Source organism: Oncorhynchus clarkii, chromosome 13, assembly GCF_045791955.1.
Source record: "Oncorhynchus clarkii lewisi isolate Uvic-CL-2024 chromosome 13, UVic_Ocla_1.0, whole genome shotgun sequence".
Classification (NCBI taxonomy): Eukaryota; Metazoa; Chordata; class Actinopteri; order Salmoniformes; family Salmonidae; genus Oncorhynchus; species Oncorhynchus clarkii.
The window spans coordinates 8,952,717-8,973,498 of NC_092159.1; the positions used below are offsets into that span (position 1 = coordinate 8,952,717).

The 20,782-nt window shown below is 46.5% G+C and overlaps 1 protein-coding gene across 2 annotated transcripts; it reads left to right on the plus strand.

Moving 5' to 3' along the window:
- The first annotated feature begins 361 nt into the window (after positions 1-361).
- On the plus strand, positions 362-20,752 carry LOC139424352 (soluble calcium-activated nucleotidase 1-like). Of its 2 annotated transcripts, none has more exons than XM_071176092.1 (6): positions 362-576; positions 10,226-10,740; positions 13,812-13,938; positions 18,963-19,103; positions 19,195-19,398; positions 19,629-20,752. In XM_071176092.1, the coding sequence occupies exons 2-6, from the start codon at positions 10,243-10,245 to the stop codon at positions 19,997-19,999; spliced, it is 1,341 nt and encodes a 446-aa protein (XP_071032193.1). In that variant the 5' UTR covers positions 362-576; positions 10,226-10,242; the 3' UTR covers positions 20,000-20,752. The 2 variants fall into 2 exon arrangements, with proteins under 2 accessions (XP_071032193.1, XP_071032195.1); XM_071176094.1 differs by having other exon boundaries at positions 397-605.
- The last annotated feature ends 30 nt before the right edge of the window (positions 20,753-20,782 follow it).

Here is a 20,782-nt window from a genome sequence, read left to right on the forward strand (position 1 = left end):
GTTATAAATAGGACCATTGTTTTTGGGGAACATAAGGGATATTGTGTTCGACCAGCCTTCTGACACCCATTCACGAGAGAATATCGCGCTCTAGAGACAAGGCGTTGTTCAAGAACGTTATTTTAATTCTACCGCGGCAGCAGTTCTATTCGTTTCGTTTGGCGTTTTTAGGGAAATATTATTTATCTCTGAGTCTGAACTGTACTGTACCCACTTGTATGGACTGTACATGTTACCCGAGAAGGTCAGGGTCAATGTGTTCAACTCAGCGCGACGGACAGAATATTTTAAGCAAACGCTGGGTCAAGCGACGCAAAAAGGAACGGACCAATCAGGACGCTCGTTGGGATGCGTCTGTCAGCGGCTGTGCGTCGTCATGCGCGGCAAGTTGGCAGAGTTTCCAGAGTTCATTCCGCTCGCGCCAGGGAAGCAGCGAGAAGGCGGAAGTCGAGCTGGCTGCCTCAACTCTCTTCCAGCGATGGAGCAGGGGGAGTAGGGACCGAGAACCACCGAAACACCGGATAACCTCCTCCAAACAGTCGCTACGGGGGGACGCGGAGACCTCCCTCTCACCCAGTGAGTACGGTCTGTCTAAAGTATTCCCAGTGAGTACGGTCTGTCTAAAGTATACAAAGCCAGGCATAATAAAGTAACGGATAATTTCAACTGACATGCAGTCTGGAGGCGGATTTATCAATGTTATCCAATAAACTAGCCCCTAATGCTAAAGTTTGTTTTGCACAAGCTAGCTAGGAGCTTGCTAAAAGAGGAATATACTTTCCGAAACTATTTCCGACCTTCTCTGACTTTTTCCAGAGTTTCCATTGATTGACAGTCATCCAGCCTTTGACGTATCTCCTACATGTATCATGACTCCGTCCAATTACTCCTGTGTGTAACGGAACAAAGGCGTCTACAGTGGAGGTTTGTTATTAATAAGAGCCCAGACGTTCGGTCTGAACATTAACACGCATCGCTTGCGTACGGTTTTGGAAGCATAACCTTATATAAGCGATACATACTTTTCTCAAAACAAAAGTTTAAATTGAAACGCACATTTTTAGAAGGTTAGGGTTGGTGTTCCCACAAGGTCATATCTCCATGTTACAGCTGTTTACGGAAGACAGACGGAGGAATGCGACATGCTAATTGGCTGTCTCGCATGCTCTGAACACCTGTGTGTAACAGAAGGCCGACAGAAACATGTTGTCACTGAAAGATACTGTCAGCTGCGACTGTGATGAAGCCGGTTAAAACAGTGTACATTAAGTGTATATCGTATGTGTTTTGCATTTGTGAAATTATTTTGTGATATGAAAGTACGGGGCTTTATGTTTCTAGAACCGTATCGCAATTGAGAATCGATTGACGTTTAGATGGATTATTTGGCTGTTTTGGCTGCAGAGATGGTCTACCTCTGAAAATAGCATAAGGTCCTTGGACCGGAGTGAAGGTATCAAAGCTAACTAGTACCTAGATACGCATTTGATCAGTCTGCTAGTTTGACAGTCATTCGTTTTGCCCCAAGATTACTGGGGTGTAATCATTACACCGATTCCAATAGCAAAACGTTTAGTCTGCTGCAAAATGTTTTGCAACAGAAACCCTTTACTCTATAGAGATGGATGACTCATCTTTGTATCTGATGAGTTATAGTGTCTGTGACAGAATGAGCAGTGCCATTGAAGCTAAAGCTAACTCCATTTTAAAGTACAGTAAAACTTCAATTAATAGGGTATCCCGGGCATATATTTGCTTGACATTTGTTGACTGTTTTCGTGCTTGCAAGTTAGCCCTCAGTGACAATGTCCATGTTAACAGTTTATATCCACGATGAGTCCTCTATCGGTCTATGGTTTACTCCAAATGGAAAACGCAAGTAAGAGTTTGTATTGGACAAATTTGGGTAGGTCCATTCCTGTTTAGTTCCTTTTTCTCAGTTTGCTTCCGTTTGGTTCTTAAACAGTTTCCATAATGAATACACCCCTTGTAGTCTGGCCTGATTTCTGGCTCCACCTCTCTTCCTGTCTTCGTGGCCATGATGTCTTGTTGAAGGGACCTAGGGGTGTATCAGGGGTGTCTGCTGGCTTTGTTATTTCCTTTCAATGTTTCCGATTCAAGACGTAGATGACCAGGTGATGGGAATCCATAACATGAGTGACATGAATAGGGAGCAGACAGTTCAACATAGAGGGGTCATGCAGATAGGACATTGATCCTGCTTGGTAGTATATATATGGTGTATATGGTGTAAACTAACATCAACCAGTTTGAATCTAGGAAAACCAGTTTAAATGAACACAAACTGGTTTGAGGCTAGTTTGATCAGATTTAGGAGATTTTCATCTGGTTTTAGCTCACAATACTGTCATCAATATCCCATAGGTATCCCAAGCTGGGCACTAATAGCATCTGATTGATTTAGTGAAGGGGAGTCCAACTCATTCCATGGAGAAACCAGCTGACACTGGGCCATCTCCTTTCACCTTGTGTCTAGTTAAGACCTGGACAACCAGGTGAGGGGAGTCCCTAACTAATCAATGCCTTAATTGATCAATCAAATACAAGGGAGGAGCGAAAACCATCAGACACTCGGCCCTCCGTGGAATGAGTTTGACGTGTGCCCTACTTTTGACCTGGTAGTGCACTATATAGGGAGTAGGGTGCCATTTGAAACACAGACCTGTGTTATAACAGCCTATTAGCACATGGTGAAAAGTGATTAAATCACCATAAAACAGTGGTGGTTTTGCCTCTTCTGTGTTGTTTACTTATGGGTTAGCGCTTCGTTCTTTTGTGCTCCAGTCAATCAAACATCGTTACCTCATTTACCTGTATTAGGTTACATCACCTGGCTGCATCACACATGGCACCTTATTCCCTATGTAGTGCTCTACTTCTGAACAGGGCACTATGGTAAATTAGAGTACAATATAGGGAATAGGGTTCCGTTTGGGAAACACTTGGTTTGGAGGTTTTTTTACTCAGTCATTATTGCAGTTCTACCTCTCCTCTCACTGGCTAGGGAGAGAGGGAGGGAGGGACGGAGAGAGGGAGGGAGGGAGGATCTGAGAGGGGAAGAGATCAATACATCTCACAGCTGGATCTGAGAGGGGAAGAGATCAATACATCTCACAGCTGGATCTGAGAGGGGAAGAGATCAATACACCTCACAGCTGGATCTGAGAGGGGAAGAGATCAATACACCTCACAGCTGGTTTCTGTGGCAGCAGGTTTGGGTTTATACATGCAGTGGTGATTTAATGAGTGCCTGCCTGAGTGAGAGTGTATTTGTGTTAGAGAGGCACATGGTTTTGTTTGGTCTCTCCTGTGTTAGTCTCTTGTGGTCGGCAGTAAGTCCTCTTTATTTAACTAGGCAAGTCAGTTAAGAATAAATTCTTATTTACAATGACGGCCAAACCCGGACGACGCTGGGCCAATGGTGCACCGCCCTATGGGACTCCCAATCACGGCCGGATGTGATACAGCCCGGAATAGAACTGTAGTGTCTATCTGTAGTGATGCGGTGCCTTAGACCGCTGCACCACTCAGGAGCCCTAACTGAAGTGGAACAGAACCAGTGTTTATGTAACAGATTTTCTTTCCAAAATGGTTCCCTATTCCCTACATAGTGCACTGCTTTTCAACCCTATGGCCCCTGGTCAAAAAAAGTGCCTGAAACAGGAAATATGGTGCCGTTTTGGACACAGTCTCTCCTAGACCAGAGGCAGATAGCATCTAGGGAGACGCCACTCCACGGTAGTTGGTTCCACTTACAGAGCAAATGTGTGTTTCCCTGGGTTCAAATACTATTTGAAATCATTTCAAATACACGATCTGGGCTTGATTGAGCTTGCCTGGCACAGTGGAACCAATCGAATAGTTGCAGGCGGTCAAACCCCACCCATCTGGAACTCCCAACATGCTAGAGAGCAAACGCTAAAAGTATTTGAAAGATTTCAAATAGTATTTGAACCCTGGTATGTATTCTACAGTATTGTAGTGTCTAGCCCTTGCTGCCTGTCTTGAAGCGTTGCGTGACTCAGTAGTACAAGTGAGGGGGTGCATAACTGTGACAGAGGAACAACGGAACTAGTACCTACCTGTCCTCTACCTTTTTAAGTCTGTTGCCCCTAGCAACCACGATGCAAGACTGGCAGAGAACATGTCATCTTGTCTGTAGCAGTACTGTACCACACAGTTCCAGAGCCCTCTCCAGTTTCAACTGGAAGGCACCTGTTCCCTCTCCTCCACCCAGCCATGACACCCTATTCCCTACATAGAGCCTTACGGGACCATGTCAACAGTCAGGTACCACACCTGTGTTCAGGTAGGGAGAAGTTGCCCCTAGATGCTGTTGTTGGATCAGTTTGGCATTTTCCCTACTTCTAGTTAAAGATAGGACTGGGGTAGGTGAAGCTGATCCTAGATCTGTACCTAGTGGTAAACTACACCCAGAAGCACTGGTAGCCCAGGGTCGTATTCATTAGTGCAAACGTGTTGCAACAGGAAATGTAATGCAAAGTAAACTGAGATTCTTTCCTATTGGATAAGTTCAGTTTCTGTCTGTTTTCTTTCATTTAGTGTCTAGTGAATACGACCCAGTCCTGGGGAGCCTTGTCCAGTCACTAGCTGGTTTAGTGTCTAGTGAATACGACCCAGTCCTGGGGAGCCTTGTCCAGTCACTAGCTGGTTTAGTGTCTAGTGAATACGACCCAGTCCTGGGGAGCCTTGTCCAGTCACTAGCTGGTTTAGTGAATACGACCCAGTCCTGGGGAGCCTTGTCCAGTCACTAGCTGGTTTAGTGTCTAGTGAATACGACCCAGTCCTGGGGAGCCTTGTTCAGTCACTAGCTGGTTTAGTGAATACGACCCAGTCCTGGGGAGCCTTGTTCAGTCACTAGCTGGTTTAGTGAATACGACCCAGTCCTGGGGAGCCTTGTCCAGTCACTAGCTGGTTTAGTGTCTAGTGAATACGACCCAGTCCTGGGGAGCCTTGTTCAGTCACTAGCTGGTTTAGTGAATACGACCCAGTCCTGGGGAGCCTTGTCCAGTCACTAGCTGGTTTAGTGAATACGACCCAGTCCTGGGGAGCCTTGTTCAGTCACTAGCTGGTTTAGTGAATACGACCCAGTCCTGGGGAGCCTTGTTCAGTCACTAGCTGGTCTAGTGAATACGACCCAGTCCTGGGGAGCCTTGTCCAGTCACTAGCTGGTTTAGTGAATACGACCCAGTCCTGGGGAGCCTTGTTCAGTCACTAGCTGGTTTAGTGTCTAGTGAATACGACCCAGTCCTGGGGAGCCTTGTTCAGTCACTAGCTGGTTTAGTGAATACGACCCAGTCCTGGGGAGCCTTGTTCAGTCACTAGCTGGTTTAGTGAATACGACCCAGTCCTGGGGAACCTTGTCCAGTCACTAGCTGGTTTAGTGAATAGGACCCAGTCCTGGGGAACCTTGTCCAGTCACTAGCTGGTTTAGTGAATACGACCCAGTCCTGGGGAACCTTGTCCAGTCACTAGCTGGTTTAGTGAATAGGACCCAGTCCTGGGGGAACCTTGTCCAGTCACTAGCTGGTTTAGTGAATAGGACCCAGTCCTGGGGAGCCTTGTCCAGTCACTAGCTGGTTTAGTGTCTAGTGAATACGACCCAGTCCTGGGGAGCCTTGTCCAGTCACTAGCTGGTTTAGTGAATACGACCCAGTCCTGGGGAACCTTGTCCAGTCACTAGCTGGTTTAGTGTTTAGTGAATACGACCCAGTCCTGGGGAACCTTGTCCAGTCACTAGCTGGTTTAGTGTCTAGTGAATACGACCCAGTCCTGGGGAGCCTTGTCCAGTCACTAGCTGGTTTAGTGAATACGACCCAGTCCTGGGGAACCTTGTCCAGTCACTAGCTGGTTTAGTGTTTAGTGAATACGACCCAGTCCTGGGGAACCTTGTTCAGTCACTAGCTGGTTTAGTGAATACGACCCAGTCCTGGGGAACCTTGTCCAGTCACTAGCTGGTTTAGTGTTTAGTGAATACGACCCAGTCCTGGGGAACCTTGTTCAGTCACTAGCTGGTTTAGTGAATACGACCCAGTCCTGGGGAGCCTTGTTCAGTCACTAGCTGGTTTAGTGAATACGACCCAGTCCTGGGGAACCTTGTCCAGTCACTAGCTGGTTTAGTGTCTAGTGAATACGACCCAGTCCTGGGGAGCCTTGTTCAGTCACTAGCTGGTTTAGTGAATACGACCCAGTCCTGGGGAGCCTTGTTCAGTCACTAGCTGGTTTAGTGAATACGACCCAGTCCTGGGGAACCTTGTCCAGTCACTAGCTGGTTTAGTGTCTAGTGAATACGACCCAGTCCTGGGGAGCCTTGTTCAGTCACTAGCTGGTTTAGTGAATACGACCCAGTCCTGGGGAGCCTTGTTCAGTCACTAGCTGGTTTAGTGAATACGACCCAGTCCTGGGGAGCCTTGTCCAGTCACTAGCTGGTTTAGTGTCTAGTGAATACGACCCAGTCCTGGGGAGCCTTGTCCAGTCACTAGCTGGTTTAGTGTCTAGTGAATACGACCCAGTCCTGGGGAGCCTTGTTCAGTCACTAGCTGGTTTAGTGTCTAGTGAATACGACCCAGTCCTGGGGAACCTTGTTCAGTCACTAGCTGGTTTAGTGTCTAGTGAATACGACCCAGTCCTGGGGAACCTTGTTCAGTCACTAGCTGGTTTAGTGAATACGACCCAGTCCTGGGGAGCCTTGTTCAGTCACTAGCTGGTTTAGTGAATACGACCCAGTCCTGGGGAGCCTTGTTCAGTCACTAGCTGGTTTAGTGAATACGACCCAGTCCTGGGGAGCCTTGTTCAGTCACTAGCTGGTTTAGTGAATACGACCCAGTCCTGGGGAACCTTGTTCAGTCACTAGCTGGTTTAGTGAATACGACCCAGTCCTGGGGAACCTTGTTCAGTCACTAGCTGGTTTAGTGAATACGACCCAGTCCTGGGGAACCTTGTTCAGTCACTAGCTGGTTTGCATCTAATTTGCTGACAGATCTTCATGCAAATATAAAAATATCTGCGTAAGTTAAACATTTGATCATTTTCCCCACAGTGGGGTTTCCTCCAAACAGTGGGGTTTCCTCCAAACAGTGGGGTTTCCTCCAAACAGTGGGGTTTCCTCCAAACAGTGGGGTTTCCTCCAAACAGTGGGGTTTCCTCCAAACAGTGGGGTTTCCTCCAAACAGTGGGGTTTCCTCCCAACAGTGGGGTTTCCTCCAAACAGTGGGGTTTCCTCCAAACAGTGGGGTTTCCTCCAAACAGTGGGGTTTCCTCCAAACAGTGGGGTTTCCTCCAAACAGTGGGGTTTCCTCCAAACAGTGGGGTTTCCTCCAAACAGTGGGGTTTCCTCCAAACAGTGGGGTTTCCTCCAAACAGTGGGGTTTCCTCCAAACAGTGGGGTTTCCTCCAAACAGTGGGGTTTCCTCCAAACAGTGGGGTTTCCTCCAAACAGTGGGGTTTCCTCCAAACAGTGGGGTTTCCTCCAAACAGTGGGGTTTCCTCCAAACAGTGGGGTTTCCTCCAAACAGTGGGGTTTCCTCCAAACAGTGGGGTTTCCTCCAAACAGTGGGGTTTCCTCCAAACAGTGGGGTTTCCTCCAAACAGTGGGGTTTCCTCCAAACAGTGGGGTTTCCTCCAAACAGTGGGGTTTCCTCCAAACAGTGGGGTTTCCTCCAAACAGTGGGGTTTCCTCCAAACAGTGGGGTTTCCTCCAAACAGTGGGGTTTCCTCCAAACAGTGGGGTTTCCTCCAAACAGTGGGGTTTCCTCCAAACAGTGGGGTTTCCTCCAAACAGACTTGTTGTGGTTAAAAGTCTGTGCTCGATGACTTGGTGAACAAAATGTACTTTTTTAACTTACATTTCTATTTGATACATGAAAACTTAAAGTTCAATGTGTTTCCCTCACATGTTCCCCTCCACGTGTTCTCTAGCCACAGCTGTCACATGCAGTGTGGGTAGGCTACCTACCGTGCAGTGTGGGTAGGCTACCTACCGTGCAGTGTGGGTAGGCTACCTACCGTGCAGTGTGGGTAGGCTACCTACCGTGCAGTGTGGGTAGGCTACCTACCCTGCAGTGTGGGTAGGCTACCTACCGTGCAGTGTGGGTAGGCTACCTACCGTGCAGTGTGGGTAGGCTACCTACCGTGCAGTGTGGGTAGGCTACCTACCGTGCAGTGTGGGTAGGCTACCTACCGTGCAGTGTGGGTAGGCTACCTACCGTGCAGTGTGGGTAGGCTACCTACCGTGCAGTGTGGGTAGGCTACCTACCGTGCAGTGTGGGTAGGCTACCTACCGTGCAGTGTGGGTAGGCTACCTACCGTGCAGTGTGGGTAGGCTACCTACCGTGCAGTGTGGGTAGGCTACCTACATTATGATGTTACTATGGACAAGAACAAGAGTTGTTTTATTAGTCAAGCAGCAGTGAAACATCAATCATCACGTCACCAGAATCAAACCCTTGATATTTATTGAAAGGAGCATCAAGCTCATCACTGTGCACTTTCTCCCCACTGTGAAGTTCATTATAACTTGTTTAATCTGTAGCCTAATAAACTGCATGCTGTCCTCAGTGGTAGTGGGAGGACCACACACACCATCTCATCACGTGACTCCATGTTTACTTCCATATGATGTATAATAAACCAATATTTGCTGATAAAGGCATTTCCACCACCATCTCTCGCATAATACATTTTACAGACACCAAAAGATCCACCATGTCGAACGAACAAATTATCTCTTGGAATTAATACAATTGTACAGAAGCGACCTGTTTCCATCTCAGCTGTCGTGATTTAATTTTTATAAGGGATGGCTTGACTGTGGGTTAAAACGTGGTTAGTGGATATTTTGACTAATGCTCAGCACCAGGCTGCAGTATAACAATAAACAGTAGACAATATAATGAATGAACAACAATGAACAATGAAATGAACATTTGCCCTCTTCCTTATTCCTATTCTCTTTCCCCTTTTACCCCCTGTATCTCTGACTTCTCTCTCTCTGTCCATCTCTCTTTCCCCTTTTACCCCCTGTATCTCTGACTTCTCTCTCTCTGTCCATCTCTCTTTCCCCTTTTACCCCCTGTATCTCTGACTTCTCTCTCTCTGTCCATCTCTCTTTCCCCTTTTACCCCCTGTATCTCTGACTTCTCTCTCTCTCTGTCCATCTCTCTTTCCCCTTTTACCCCCTGTATCTCTGACTTCTCTCTCTCTGTCCATCTCTCTTTCCCCTTTTACCCCCTGTATCTCTGACTTCTCTCTCTCTGTCCATCTCTCTCTCTGTCCATCTCTCTCTCTGTCCATCTCTCTCTCTGTCCATCTCTCTCTCTGTCCATCTCTCTTTCTCTCTGTCCATCTCTCTTTCTCTCTGTCCATCTCTCTTTCTCTCTGTCCATCTCTCTTTCTCTCTGTCCATCTCTCTTTCTCTCTGTCCATCTCTCTTTCTCTCTGTCCATCTCTCTTTCTCTCTGTCCATCTCTCTTTCTCTCTGTCCATCTCTCTCTCTCTCTGTCCATCTCTCTCTCTCTCTGTCCATCTCTCTTTCTCTCTGTCCATCTCTCTCTCTCTCTGTCCATCTCTCTTTCTCTCTGTCCATCTCTCTCTCTCTCTCTGTCCATCTCTCTCTCTCTCTCTCTCTCTCTCTCTCTCTCTCTCTGTCCATCTCTCTCTCTCTCTCTCTCTCTGTCCATCTCTCTGTCCATCTCTCTCTCTCTGTCCATCTCTCTCTCTCTGTCCATCTCTCTCTCTCTCTGTCCATCTCTCTCTCTCTCTGTCCATCTCTCTCTCTCTCTGTCCATCTCTCTCTCTCTCTGTCCATCTCTCTCTCTCTGTCCATCTCTCTCTCTGTCCATCTCTCTCTCTGTCCATCTCTCTTTCTCTCTGTCCATCTCTCTTTCTCTCTGTCCATCTCTCTTTCTCTCTGTCCATCTCTCTTTCTCTCTGTCCATCTCTCTTTCTCTCTGTCCATCTCTCTTTCTCTCTGTCCATCTCTCTTTCTCTCTGTCCATCTCTCTTTCTCTCTGTCCATCTCTTTCTCTCTGTCCATCTCTTTCTCTCTGTCCATCTCTCTTTCTCTCTGTCCATCTCTCTTTCTCTCTGTCCATCTCTCTCTCTCTCTGTCCATCTCTCTCTCTGTTAATCTCTCTTGCCCCTCTCTCTTTCTCTCTCACCCTCCCCTCTTTCCCCACCCTCCCAGCTCCCTCTCCCTCCCCCATGTCCATTATCTCAGGGTATAATTCAGAGCCGGAACGTGGTGGTGGTCCTGATGATTCCAGTTCCATGAATTCCCTGCGGATCTCCGTGCGAGGCCTTCCTGCCCTGGCCTTCATGGCCGGCGCCACCTCTGACCCCCGCTTCCGCCTAAAATGGAGGGCCATCACCGTGGCAACACTCCTTGCCCTCGCCCTGCTGTTCTACCTGCACCAGACGACGGGGGTCGGAACTGGCGGCAATGACGTCTTCGGCGTCTCCTCTGACCGCTTCCATCACCACGGTAACGGGGCGCAAAGCTGGTGGACGAACAATGACAATGAAATAAACAATAATGGTAACCGTCAACCGGTGGCTGCAGTGGGAAACAACGTCAACTGGAATAATAAACACTACAACGACACATATCCTCTCAGTCCCCCGGAGAGGATGGCGTCCGGGAGCATCCGGTACCGTATTGGGGTGATCGCAGACTTGGACACGGCCTCAATGAGCACCAAGGTATTTACATCATGCTTACAAACCCACATTTCAGCTTTATCCGTAATTAGGCTGTTCTTTATTTTTTATTCTTTTTCATTTATTACATTTTATATAATTTAAAAATATATATTTTTATTATAATCTCCCCAATTTCGTGGTATCCAATTGGTAGTTAGTCTTGTCTCATCACGGCCTTAGACCACAGCTAGCAGTGTGATGCAGAGCCTTAGACCACAGCTAGCAGTGTGATACAGAGCCTTAGACCACAGCTAGCAGTGTGATGCAAAGCCTTAGACCACAGCTAGCAGTGTGATGCAGAGCCTTAGACCACAGCTAGCAGAGCCTTAGACCACAGCTAGCAGTGTGATGCAGAGCCTTAGACCACAGCTTGCAGAGCCTTAGACCACAGCTAGCAGAGCCTTAGACCACAGCTAGCAGAGCCTTAGACCACAGCTAGCAGAGCCTTAGACCACAGCTAGTAGTGTGATGCAGAGCCTTAGACCACAGCTAGCTGAGCCTTAGACCACAGCTAGTAGAGCCTTAGACCACAGCTAGCAGTGTGATGCAGAGCCTTAGACCACAGCTAGCAGTGTGATGCAGAGCCTTAGACCACAGCTAGCAGTGTGATGCAGAGCCTTAGACCACAGCTTGCAGAGCCTTAGACCACAGCTTGCAGAGCCTTAGACCACAGCTAGCAGTGTGATGCAAAGCCTTAGACCACAGCTAGCAGTGTGATGCAGAGCCTTAGACCACAGCTAGCAGAGCCTTAGACCACAGCTAGCAGTGTGATGCAGAGCCTTAGACCACAGCTTGCAGAGCCTTAGACCACAGCTAGCAGAGCCTTAGACCACAGCTAGCAGAGCCTTAGACCACAGCTAGCAGAGCCTTAGACCACAGCTAGTAGTGTGATGCAGAGCCTTAGACCACAGCTAGCAGAGCCTTAGACCACAGCTAGTAGAGCCTTAGACCACAGCTAGCAGTGTGATGCAGAGCCTTAGACCACAGCTAGCAGTGTGATGCAGAGCCTTAGACCACAGCTAGCAGTGTGATGCAGAGCCTTAGACCACAGCTTGCAGAGCCTTAGACCACAGCTTGCAGAGCCTTAGACCACAGCTAGCAGAACCTTAGACCACAGCTAGCAGAGCCTTAGACCACAGCTAGCAGAGCCTTAGACCACAGCTAGCAGTGTGATGCAGAGCCTTAGACCACAGCTAGCAGTGTGATACAGAGCCTTAGACCACAGCTAGCAGTGTGATGCAAAGCCTTAGACCACAGCTAGCAGTGTGATGCAGAGCCTTAGACCACAGCTAGCAGAGCCTTAGACCACAGCTAGCAGTGTGATGCAGAGCCTTAGACCACAGCTTGCAGAGCCTTAGACCACAGCTAGCAGAGCCTTAGACCACAGCTAGCAGAGCCTTAGACCACAGCTAGCAGAGCCTTAGACCACAGCTAGTAGTGTGATGCAGAGCCTTAGACCACAGCTAGCTGAGCCTTAGACCACAGCTAGCAGAGCCTTAGACCACAGCTAGTAGAGCCTTAGACCACAGCTAGCAGTGTGATGCAGAGCCTTAGACCACAGCTAGCAGTGTGATGCAGAGCCTTAGACCACAGCTAGCAGTGTGATGCAGAGCCTTAGACCACAGCTTGCAGAGCCTTAGACCACAGCTTGCAGAGCCTTAGACCACAGCTTGCAGAGCCTTAGACCACAGCTAGCAGAACCTTAGACCACAGCTAGCAGAGCCTTAGACCACAGCTAGCAGAGCCTTAGACCACAGCTAGCAGTGTGATGCAGAGCCTTAGACCACAGCTAGCAGTGTGATGCAGAGCCTTAGACCACAGCTAGCAGTGTGATGCAGAGCCTTAGACCACAGCTAGCAGTGTGATACAGAGCCTTAGACCACAGCTAGCAGAGCCTTAGACCACAGCTAGCAGAGCCTTAGACCACAGCTAGCAGAGCCTTAGACCACAGCTAGCAGTGTTATGCAGAGCCTTGGACCACAGCTAGCAGAGCCTTAGACCACAGCTAGCAGTGTGATACAGAGCCTTAGACCACAGCTAGCAGTGTGATACAGAGCCTTAGACCACAGCTAGCAGAGCCTTAGACCACAGCTAGCAGTGTGATACAGAGCCTTAGACCACAGCTAGCAGAGCCTTAGACCACAGCTAGCAGTGTGATACAGAGCCTTAGACCACAGCTAGCAGTGTGATACAGAGCCTTAGACCACAGCTAGCAGAGCCTTAGACCACAGCTAGCAGAGCCTTAGACCACAGCTAGCAGTGTGATACAGAGCCTTAGACCACAGCTAGCAGAGCCTTAGACCACAGCTAGCAAAGCCTTAGACCACAGCTAGCAGAGCCTTAGACCACAGCTAGCAGAGCCTTAGACCACAGCTAGCAGAGCCTTAGACCACAGCTAGCAGAGCCTTAGACCACAGCTAGCAGAGCCTTAGACCACAGCTAGCAGAGCCTTAGACCACAGCTAGCAAAGCCTTAGACCACAGCTCCACTCAGCTCCCATGTGTTTATGTTCTTTTATTCATCAGTTTGCTTTATTTCTTAGAACTGTTTTACTCTGAAGCGTGTGGTGATTTTAAGTTTACTCAATAGAAAATGTGATTGGATTTGATGTTAATTCAACAAGCTTATTTTATTTTAAGGAGCAGACGTGTTTAGCTACATCAGGGATTAATACTGTATTTCTTAATTTATCTTATTTTAGGAGTAGAGTAAACTATTGATCTTCTGTCCTGTAGGGTCAGACGTGGTTCAGCGTCATGCTAAAATAAACTATTGATCTTCTGTCCTGTAGGGTCAGACTTGGTTCAGCGTCATGCTAAAATAAACTATTGATCTTCTGTCCTGTAGGGTCAGACGTGGTTCAGCTACATGCTAAAATAAACTATTGATCTTCTGTCCTGTAGGGTCAGACTTGGTTCAGCGTCATGCTAAAATAAACTATTGATCTTCTGTCCTGTAGGGTCAGACGTGGTTCAGCTACATGCTAAAATAAACTATTGATCTTATGTCCTGTAGGGTCAGACGTGGTTCAGCTACATGCTAAAATAAACTATTGATCTCATGTCCTGTAGGGTCAGACGTGGTTCAGCGTCATGCGGAGGGGCCACCTGGTGGTGTCTGAGAGTGGGGACAGAGTGGAGGTGGAGTGGGACGCAGACAGCCTGACCCTGGAGAGCCACCTGGCTGAGAAGGGACGAGGTGGTTTTAGTTACTGTGGTTCCATCTAAAATGGCACTCTCTTCCCTCTTTAGTGCACCACTTAGTAGTGCAGAAAACAGCGAATAGGGTGCCATTTGTGGCTCGAACCATGTTGTACCATTTATTCAAATGGCTTCAAAGCTTCTTTTTTTTAATATCAACATTTGTCTCAAACTGCTTTTAAAGCTGCAATATGTCACTTTTTGGGGCGACTTGACCAAATTCGCATAGAAATACGTGTTATAGATCTGTAGTTCTCATTGACAGCAAGTCTAAGAAGCAGTAGATCTGTCCTGTGTGCGCTATTTCTATGCTTCCTGTTCTTAAGTTTTAGATTCTCTACGCTATACCTGCATTTTGTCACAACTACTAGAATTGTAGCAACCAGGAAATGGCGGAGTGATTTCTGCATAGTGCGTCTTTACAGTAACCCAGCCTAGACCCCAGAGACGAAGTAGAAGAGGAGAATGGTTTAAACCAGGGGTTCTCAGACCTCTCAGGGACCCCCAAGTCGTTCCATGTTTTTAATGTACTCCAGAGCTAGGACTGCTGATTCAACTTGTCAACTCATCATCAAACCGTCAGCTAGGGGAATCAGGTGAGCTAGTTCTACAATGGAATTGTGAAACGTCCGAGGTTCCACGAGGAGAGGTTTGAAAGCCACTGGTTTAAACCACTGTTGTGTTCTCTTTGCCTGGCTGTCAGACCACTCTGATTCTGCTCTCTTGCCAACTCCTTATGGAACTGTCTTGCTTTGTAAGGAGTGGCTAGAGGGCAGAGACGGACTGGCAGCCAGGCTAGTATCACATAACAGTAGTTGGAATGTGTTCTCCTTTCTTCTGTCGTATGAGAAGAATAAATCTCCAGAAAGTAGTCATACTCCATGACTTATTCCACATTTTATTGTGTTACAGCCTGAATTCAACAGATTTATGTTTTTCCTCTCACCCATCTACACACAATACCCCGTAATGACAAAGTGAAAACATTTATTGAAAATTAAATCCAGAAATATCTTATTTACATAAGTATTCACACCCTTGAGTCAATACATGTTAGAATAATCTTTGGCAGCGATTACAGCTGTGAGTCTTTCTGGTAAAGTTTCTAAGAGCTGTGCACAACTGGATTGTACAATCTTTGCTTTCTTAATTTAAAAATTCTTCAAGCTCTGTCAAATTGGTTGTTGATCATTGCTAGACAACCAAGTCTTGCCATCGATTTTCAAGTAGATTTAATTCAAAACTGTAACTCGGCCACTCAGGAACATTAACTGTCTTCTTGGTAAGCAACTCCAGTGTAGATTTGGCCTTGTGTTTTAGGTTATTGTCCTGCTGAAAGATGAATTAATCTGCCAGTGTCTGTTGGAAAGCAGACTGAACCAGGTTTTCCTCTAGGATGTTGCCTGTGCTTAGCTCTCTTCCATTTCTTGTTTATCCTGAAAAACAACTCTGTCCTTAACCATTTACAAGCATACCCATAACATGATGCAGACACCACTATGCTTAAATATATGTAGAGTGGTACTCTGTAATGTATTGGATGACAGAGTACCAAACATAACACTTTGTATTCAGGACAAAAAGTGAATTGCTTTGCCACATTTTTAGCAGTATTACTTGTTTCGTGAATTGTTGCAAACAGGATTCATGTTTTGGAATATTTTTTATTCTGTACAGCCTTCCTTCTTTTCACTCTGTCCATTAGGTTAGTATTGTGGAGTAACCTCTGTCCATTAGGTTAGTATTGTGGAGTAACCTCTGTCCATTAGGTTAGTATTGTGGAGTAACCTCTGTCCATTAGGTTAGTATTGTGGAGTAACCTCTGTCCATTAGGTTAGTATTGTGGAGTAACCTCTGTCCATTAGGTTAGTATTGTGGAGTAACCTCTGTCCATTAGGTTAGTATTGTGGAGTAACCTCTGTCCATTAGGTTAGTATTGTGGAGTAACCTCTGTCCATCAGGTTAGTATTGTGGAGTAACCTCTGTCCATTAGGTTAGTATTGTGGAGTAACCTCTGTCCATTAGGTTAGTATTGTGGAGTAACCTCTGTCCATTAGGTTAGTATTGTGGAGTAACCTCTGTCCATTAGGTTAGTATTGTGGAGTAACCTCTGTCCATTAGGTTAGTATTGTGGAGTAACCTCTGTCCATTAGGTTAGTATTGTGGAGTAACCTCTGTCCATTAGGTTAGTATTGTGGAGTAACCTCTGTCCATTAGGTTAGTATTGTGGAGTAACCTCTGTCCATTAGGTTAGTATTGTGGAGTAACCTCTGTCCATCAGGTTAGTATTGTGGAGTAACCTCTGTCCATTAGGTTAGTATTGTGGAGTAACCTCTGTCCATTAGGTTAGTATTGTGGAGTAACCTCTGTCCATTAGGTTAGTATTGTGGAGTAACCTCTGTCCATTAGGTTAGTATTGTGGAGTAACCTCTGTCCATTAGGTTAGTATTGTGGAGTAACCTCTGTCCATTAGGTTAGTATTGTGGAGTAACCTCTGTCCATTAGGTTAGTATTGTGGAGTAACCTCTGTCCATTAGGTTAGTATTGTGGAGTAACCTCTGTCCATTAGGTTAGTATTGTGGAGTAACCTCTGTCCATCAGGTTAGTATTGTGGAGTAACCTCTGTCCATTAGGTTAGTATTGTGGAGTAACCTCTGTCCATCAGGTTAGTATTGTGGAGTAACCTCTGTCCATTAGGTTAGTATTGTGGAGTAACCTCTGTCCATTAGGTTAGTATTGTGGAGTAACCTCTGTCCATTAGGTTAGTATTGTGGAGTAACCTCTGTCCATTAGGTTAGTATTGTGGAGTAACCTCTGTCCATTAGGTTAGTATTGTGGAGTAACCTCTGTCCATTAGGTTAGTATTGTGGAGTAACCTCTGTCCATCAGGTTAGTATTGTGGAGTAACCTCTGTCCATTAGGTTAGTATTGTGGAGTAACCTCTGTCCATTAGGTTAGTATTGTGGAGTAACCTCTGTCCATTAGGTTAGTATTGTGGAGTAACCTCTGTCCATTAGGTTAGTATTGTGGAGTAACCTCTGTCCATTAGGTTAGTATTGTGGAGTAACCTCTGTCCATTAGGTTAGTATTGTGGAGTAACCTCTGTCCATTAGGTTAGTATTGTGGAGTAACCTCTGTCCATTAGGTTAGTATTGTGGAGTAACCTCTGTCCATTAGGTTAGTATTGTGGAGTAACCTCTGTCCATTAGGTTAGTATTGTGGAGTAACCTCTGTCCATTAGGTTAGTATTGTGGAGTAACTACAATGTTGTTGATCCATCCTGAGTTTTCTTCTATCACAGCCGTTAAACTCTGTAACTGTTTTAAAGTCACCATTGGCCTCATTGTGAAATCCCTGAGCGGTTTCCTTCCTCTCCTTAGGAAGGACGTTAAGGAAGGACGCCTTTATCTTTGTAGTGACTGGGTCTGTTGATACACCATCCAAAATGTAACTAATAACTTCACCATGCTCAAAGGGATATTCAATGTCTGCTTTTTATGTTGACCCATCTACCAATAGGTGCCCTTCTTTGTAAGGCACTGGAAAACCTCCCAGGTCTTTGGGGTTGAATACTTATTGACTCAAGACATTTCAGCTTAGCATTTTTAATTAATTAGTAAAAATGTCTAAAAACATTATTCCACTTTGACATTATGAGGTATTGTGTGTAGGTCAGTGACAAAACAATCTCAATTGAATCCATTTTAAATGCAGGCTGTAACACAACAACATGAGGAGGAAGTTAGAATTCAGGCTGTACCACAACAACATGAGGAGGAAGTTAGAATTCAGGCTGTAACACAACAACATGCGGAGGAAGTTAGAATTCAGGCTGTACCACAACAACATGAGGAGGATGTTTGAATTCAGGCTGTACCACAACAACATGAGGAGGAAGTTAGAATTCAGGCTGTACCACAACAACATGTGGAGGAAGTTAGAATTCAGGCTGTACCACAACAACATGTGGAGGAAGTTAGAATTCAGGCTGTAACACAACAACATGTGGAGGAAGTTAGAATTCAGGCTGTAACACAACAACATGTGGAGGAAGTTAGAATTCAGGCTGTACCACAACAACATGTGGAGGAAGTTAGAATTCAGGCTGTACCACAACAACATGTGGAGGATGTTCGAATTCAGGCTGTACCACAACAACATGAGGAGGAAGTTAGAATTCAGGCTGTACCACAACAACATGAGGAGGATGTTAGAATTCAGGCTGTACCACAACAACATGTGGAGGATGTTAGAATTCAGGCTGTACCACAACAACATGAGGAGGAAGTTAGAATTCAGGCTGTAACACAACAACATATGGAGGTTAGAATTCAGGCTGTACCACAACAACATGTGGAGGAAGTTAGAATTCAGGCTGTACCACAACAACATGCGGAGGAAGTTAGAATTCAGGCTGTAACACAACAACATGTGGAGGAAGTTAGAATTCAGGCTGTACCACAACAACATGAGGAGGAAGTTAGAATTCAGGCTGTACCACAACAACATGTGGAGGAAGTTAGAATTCAGGCTGTACCACAACAACATGTGGAGGAAGTTAGAATTCAGGCTGTAACACAACAACATGTGGAGGAAGTTAGAATTCAGGCTGTACCACAACCACATGTGGAGGAAGTTAAAATTCAGGCTGTACCACAACAACATGAGGAGGAAGTTAGAATTCAGGCTGTACCACAACAACATGTGGAGGAAGTTAGAATTCAGGCTGTACCACAACAACATGTGGAGGAAGTTAGAATTCAGGCTGTAACAACAACATGTGGAGGAAGTTAAGGGGTGTGAATACTGATCATATTGACCGACTGATCATCGTATTGACTGACTGATCATCGTATTGACTGACTGATCATCGTATTGACTGACTGATCATCGTATTGACTGACTGATCATCGTATTGACTGACTGGTCATCGTATTGACTGACTGGTCATCGTATTGACTGACTGATCATCGTATTGACTGAGTGATCATTGTATTGACTGAGTGATCGTTGTACCCCCAGGTATGGAGCTGTCGGAGCTAGTTGCGTTCAACGGTCACCTGTACAGTGTGGACGACCGTACAGGAGTTGTCTACAGGATAGAGGGGAACCAGGCGGTACCCTGGGTTATACTGACTGATGGAGACGGGTCTGTCTCAAAAGGTGTGTGTGGGGGGGGGGGGGGGGGGTCTGGGTAAAGAGTGGATCACCAGGACCATACTGTAATAACCTCTAACCCTTGACCTCTGTGTAGGGTTCAAGGCGGAGTGGCTGGCGGTGAAGGATGAGTGCCTCTACGTGGGTGGTCTGGGTAAAGAGTGGACGACCACTACCGGAGAGTTCATCAACGACAACCCCCAATGGATCAAGATGGTGGGTTACCGCGGCAACGTGCAACACGAGAACTGGGTACCGCGTTACAACGCCCTGCGCAGCGCAGCCGGGATTCAACCGCCAGGTGAGGGAGGGGGGGAGGAGTCTAATACACCCGTCTTTAATCCTCTTGGTTCCTGGAAGAATGTATGACACACCCTTTATTATTTGTGTCACGCTAAACCTCTTTCTCCGAGGCGACCTGATGCACCAAGTCAGTTGTGTGGAAAAACACTCCCTCGATCATCTCACCATCTCTGTCAACTGGGTTAATCTCACACTTTCTCTCTCATGTATCTCTCTTTCTCCCTCCAGGTTACCTGATCCACGAGTCTGCAGCGTGGTCCGACCGCCTCCAGCGCTGGTTCTTCCTCCCCCGCCGCGCCAGCTCCGAACGCTACGATGAGGTCGCCGACGAGCACCGCGCCACCAACCTCCTCCTCTCCTGCCCCTCGGACTTCCGCGAAATCACCGTGGGGCACGCTGGACCCCTCCACCCAACGCACGGTTTCTCCTCGTTCAAGTTCGTACCTGACACCGACGATCAGATCGTACTAGCGTTGAAGTCGGAGGAGGACGCAGGGAAGATAGCGACGTACATCCTGGCGTTTACTTTAGACGGGAGGATGTTACTGCCAGAGACGAAGATAGGAGACCTGAAGTATGAAGGACTGGAGTTCATTTAAAATGGATGGGGAGGAAAGAGAGGAGGGATGGAGAGATCCTGAGGAGAGACGAGGGATCCTGAGGAGAGACGAGGGATCCTGAGGAGAGACTGGAGAGAGGGTTGATTTTTAGAACTTACCAACATCACCTACCTGTGGCCTGACACACCTGTGAAGTAGTGTGATGAGGTAAGAGAACTCTGTTCCAGGAAGGGTTACGGTCATCACCAACAAGGTTGTCCAGAGAAACGACTAGTGTTTGGTGACAGACACCCTAAGATTTTTCACATGGGCAACTTCCTGGCCCCCCAAATGAGTCTGGGTAATGTAGTCTACTAAGTTTGGGTTTAAACAGACAGCCCAATTCTGATGTTTATACCAATCACATCAGATCTGACTGGTCAAAATAATTGGCTGCATCTCTAAACGCAGCCTAAGAAGATCTATGGTTGAACAGTGGTCAAACGCTCACAGGGTTGTGTTCAGTAGGCAAAATCGGAAAGAAACATTTCAAAACTGAGCATTAATTACCTGAAGTTTTCCGTTATAATGTATTTATCTTTTTACGTTTGTGCCTCCTGAAGAGGACCCTTGTTAACACTAACTCACAAATGCAAAACTTGGATGACGTTGGGTTTGTCAACATTTGCCATATGTTGAACAGACTACTGAATAAGATGCATGGTCTTCTTACACCAGCTGTTATGTTAACTTGTTTTCACTCTTCCTTTTAAAACAGAACACCTCAGATTAAAATGTCCATTCTGGTTCAAAGAGTTGGTTGAATAATGGACAGCTTACCAC

Excerpts from the sequence above, each read along its gene's own strand:
- LOC139424352 (XM_071176092.1), top strand. The coding sequence starts at position 10,243 with ATGTCCATTATCTCAGGGTATAATTCAGAGCCGGAACGTGGTGGTGGT. Across the intron at positions 10,741-13,811 it reads CGGCCTCAATGAGCACCAAG|GGTCAGACGTGGTTCAGCGT; the intron begins GTATTTACATCA and ends CATGTCCTGTAG. Across the intron at positions 19,104-19,194 it reads AGACGGGTCTGTCTCAAAAG|GGTTCAAGGCGGAGTGGCTG; the intron begins GTGTGTGTGGGG and ends ACCTCTGTGTAG.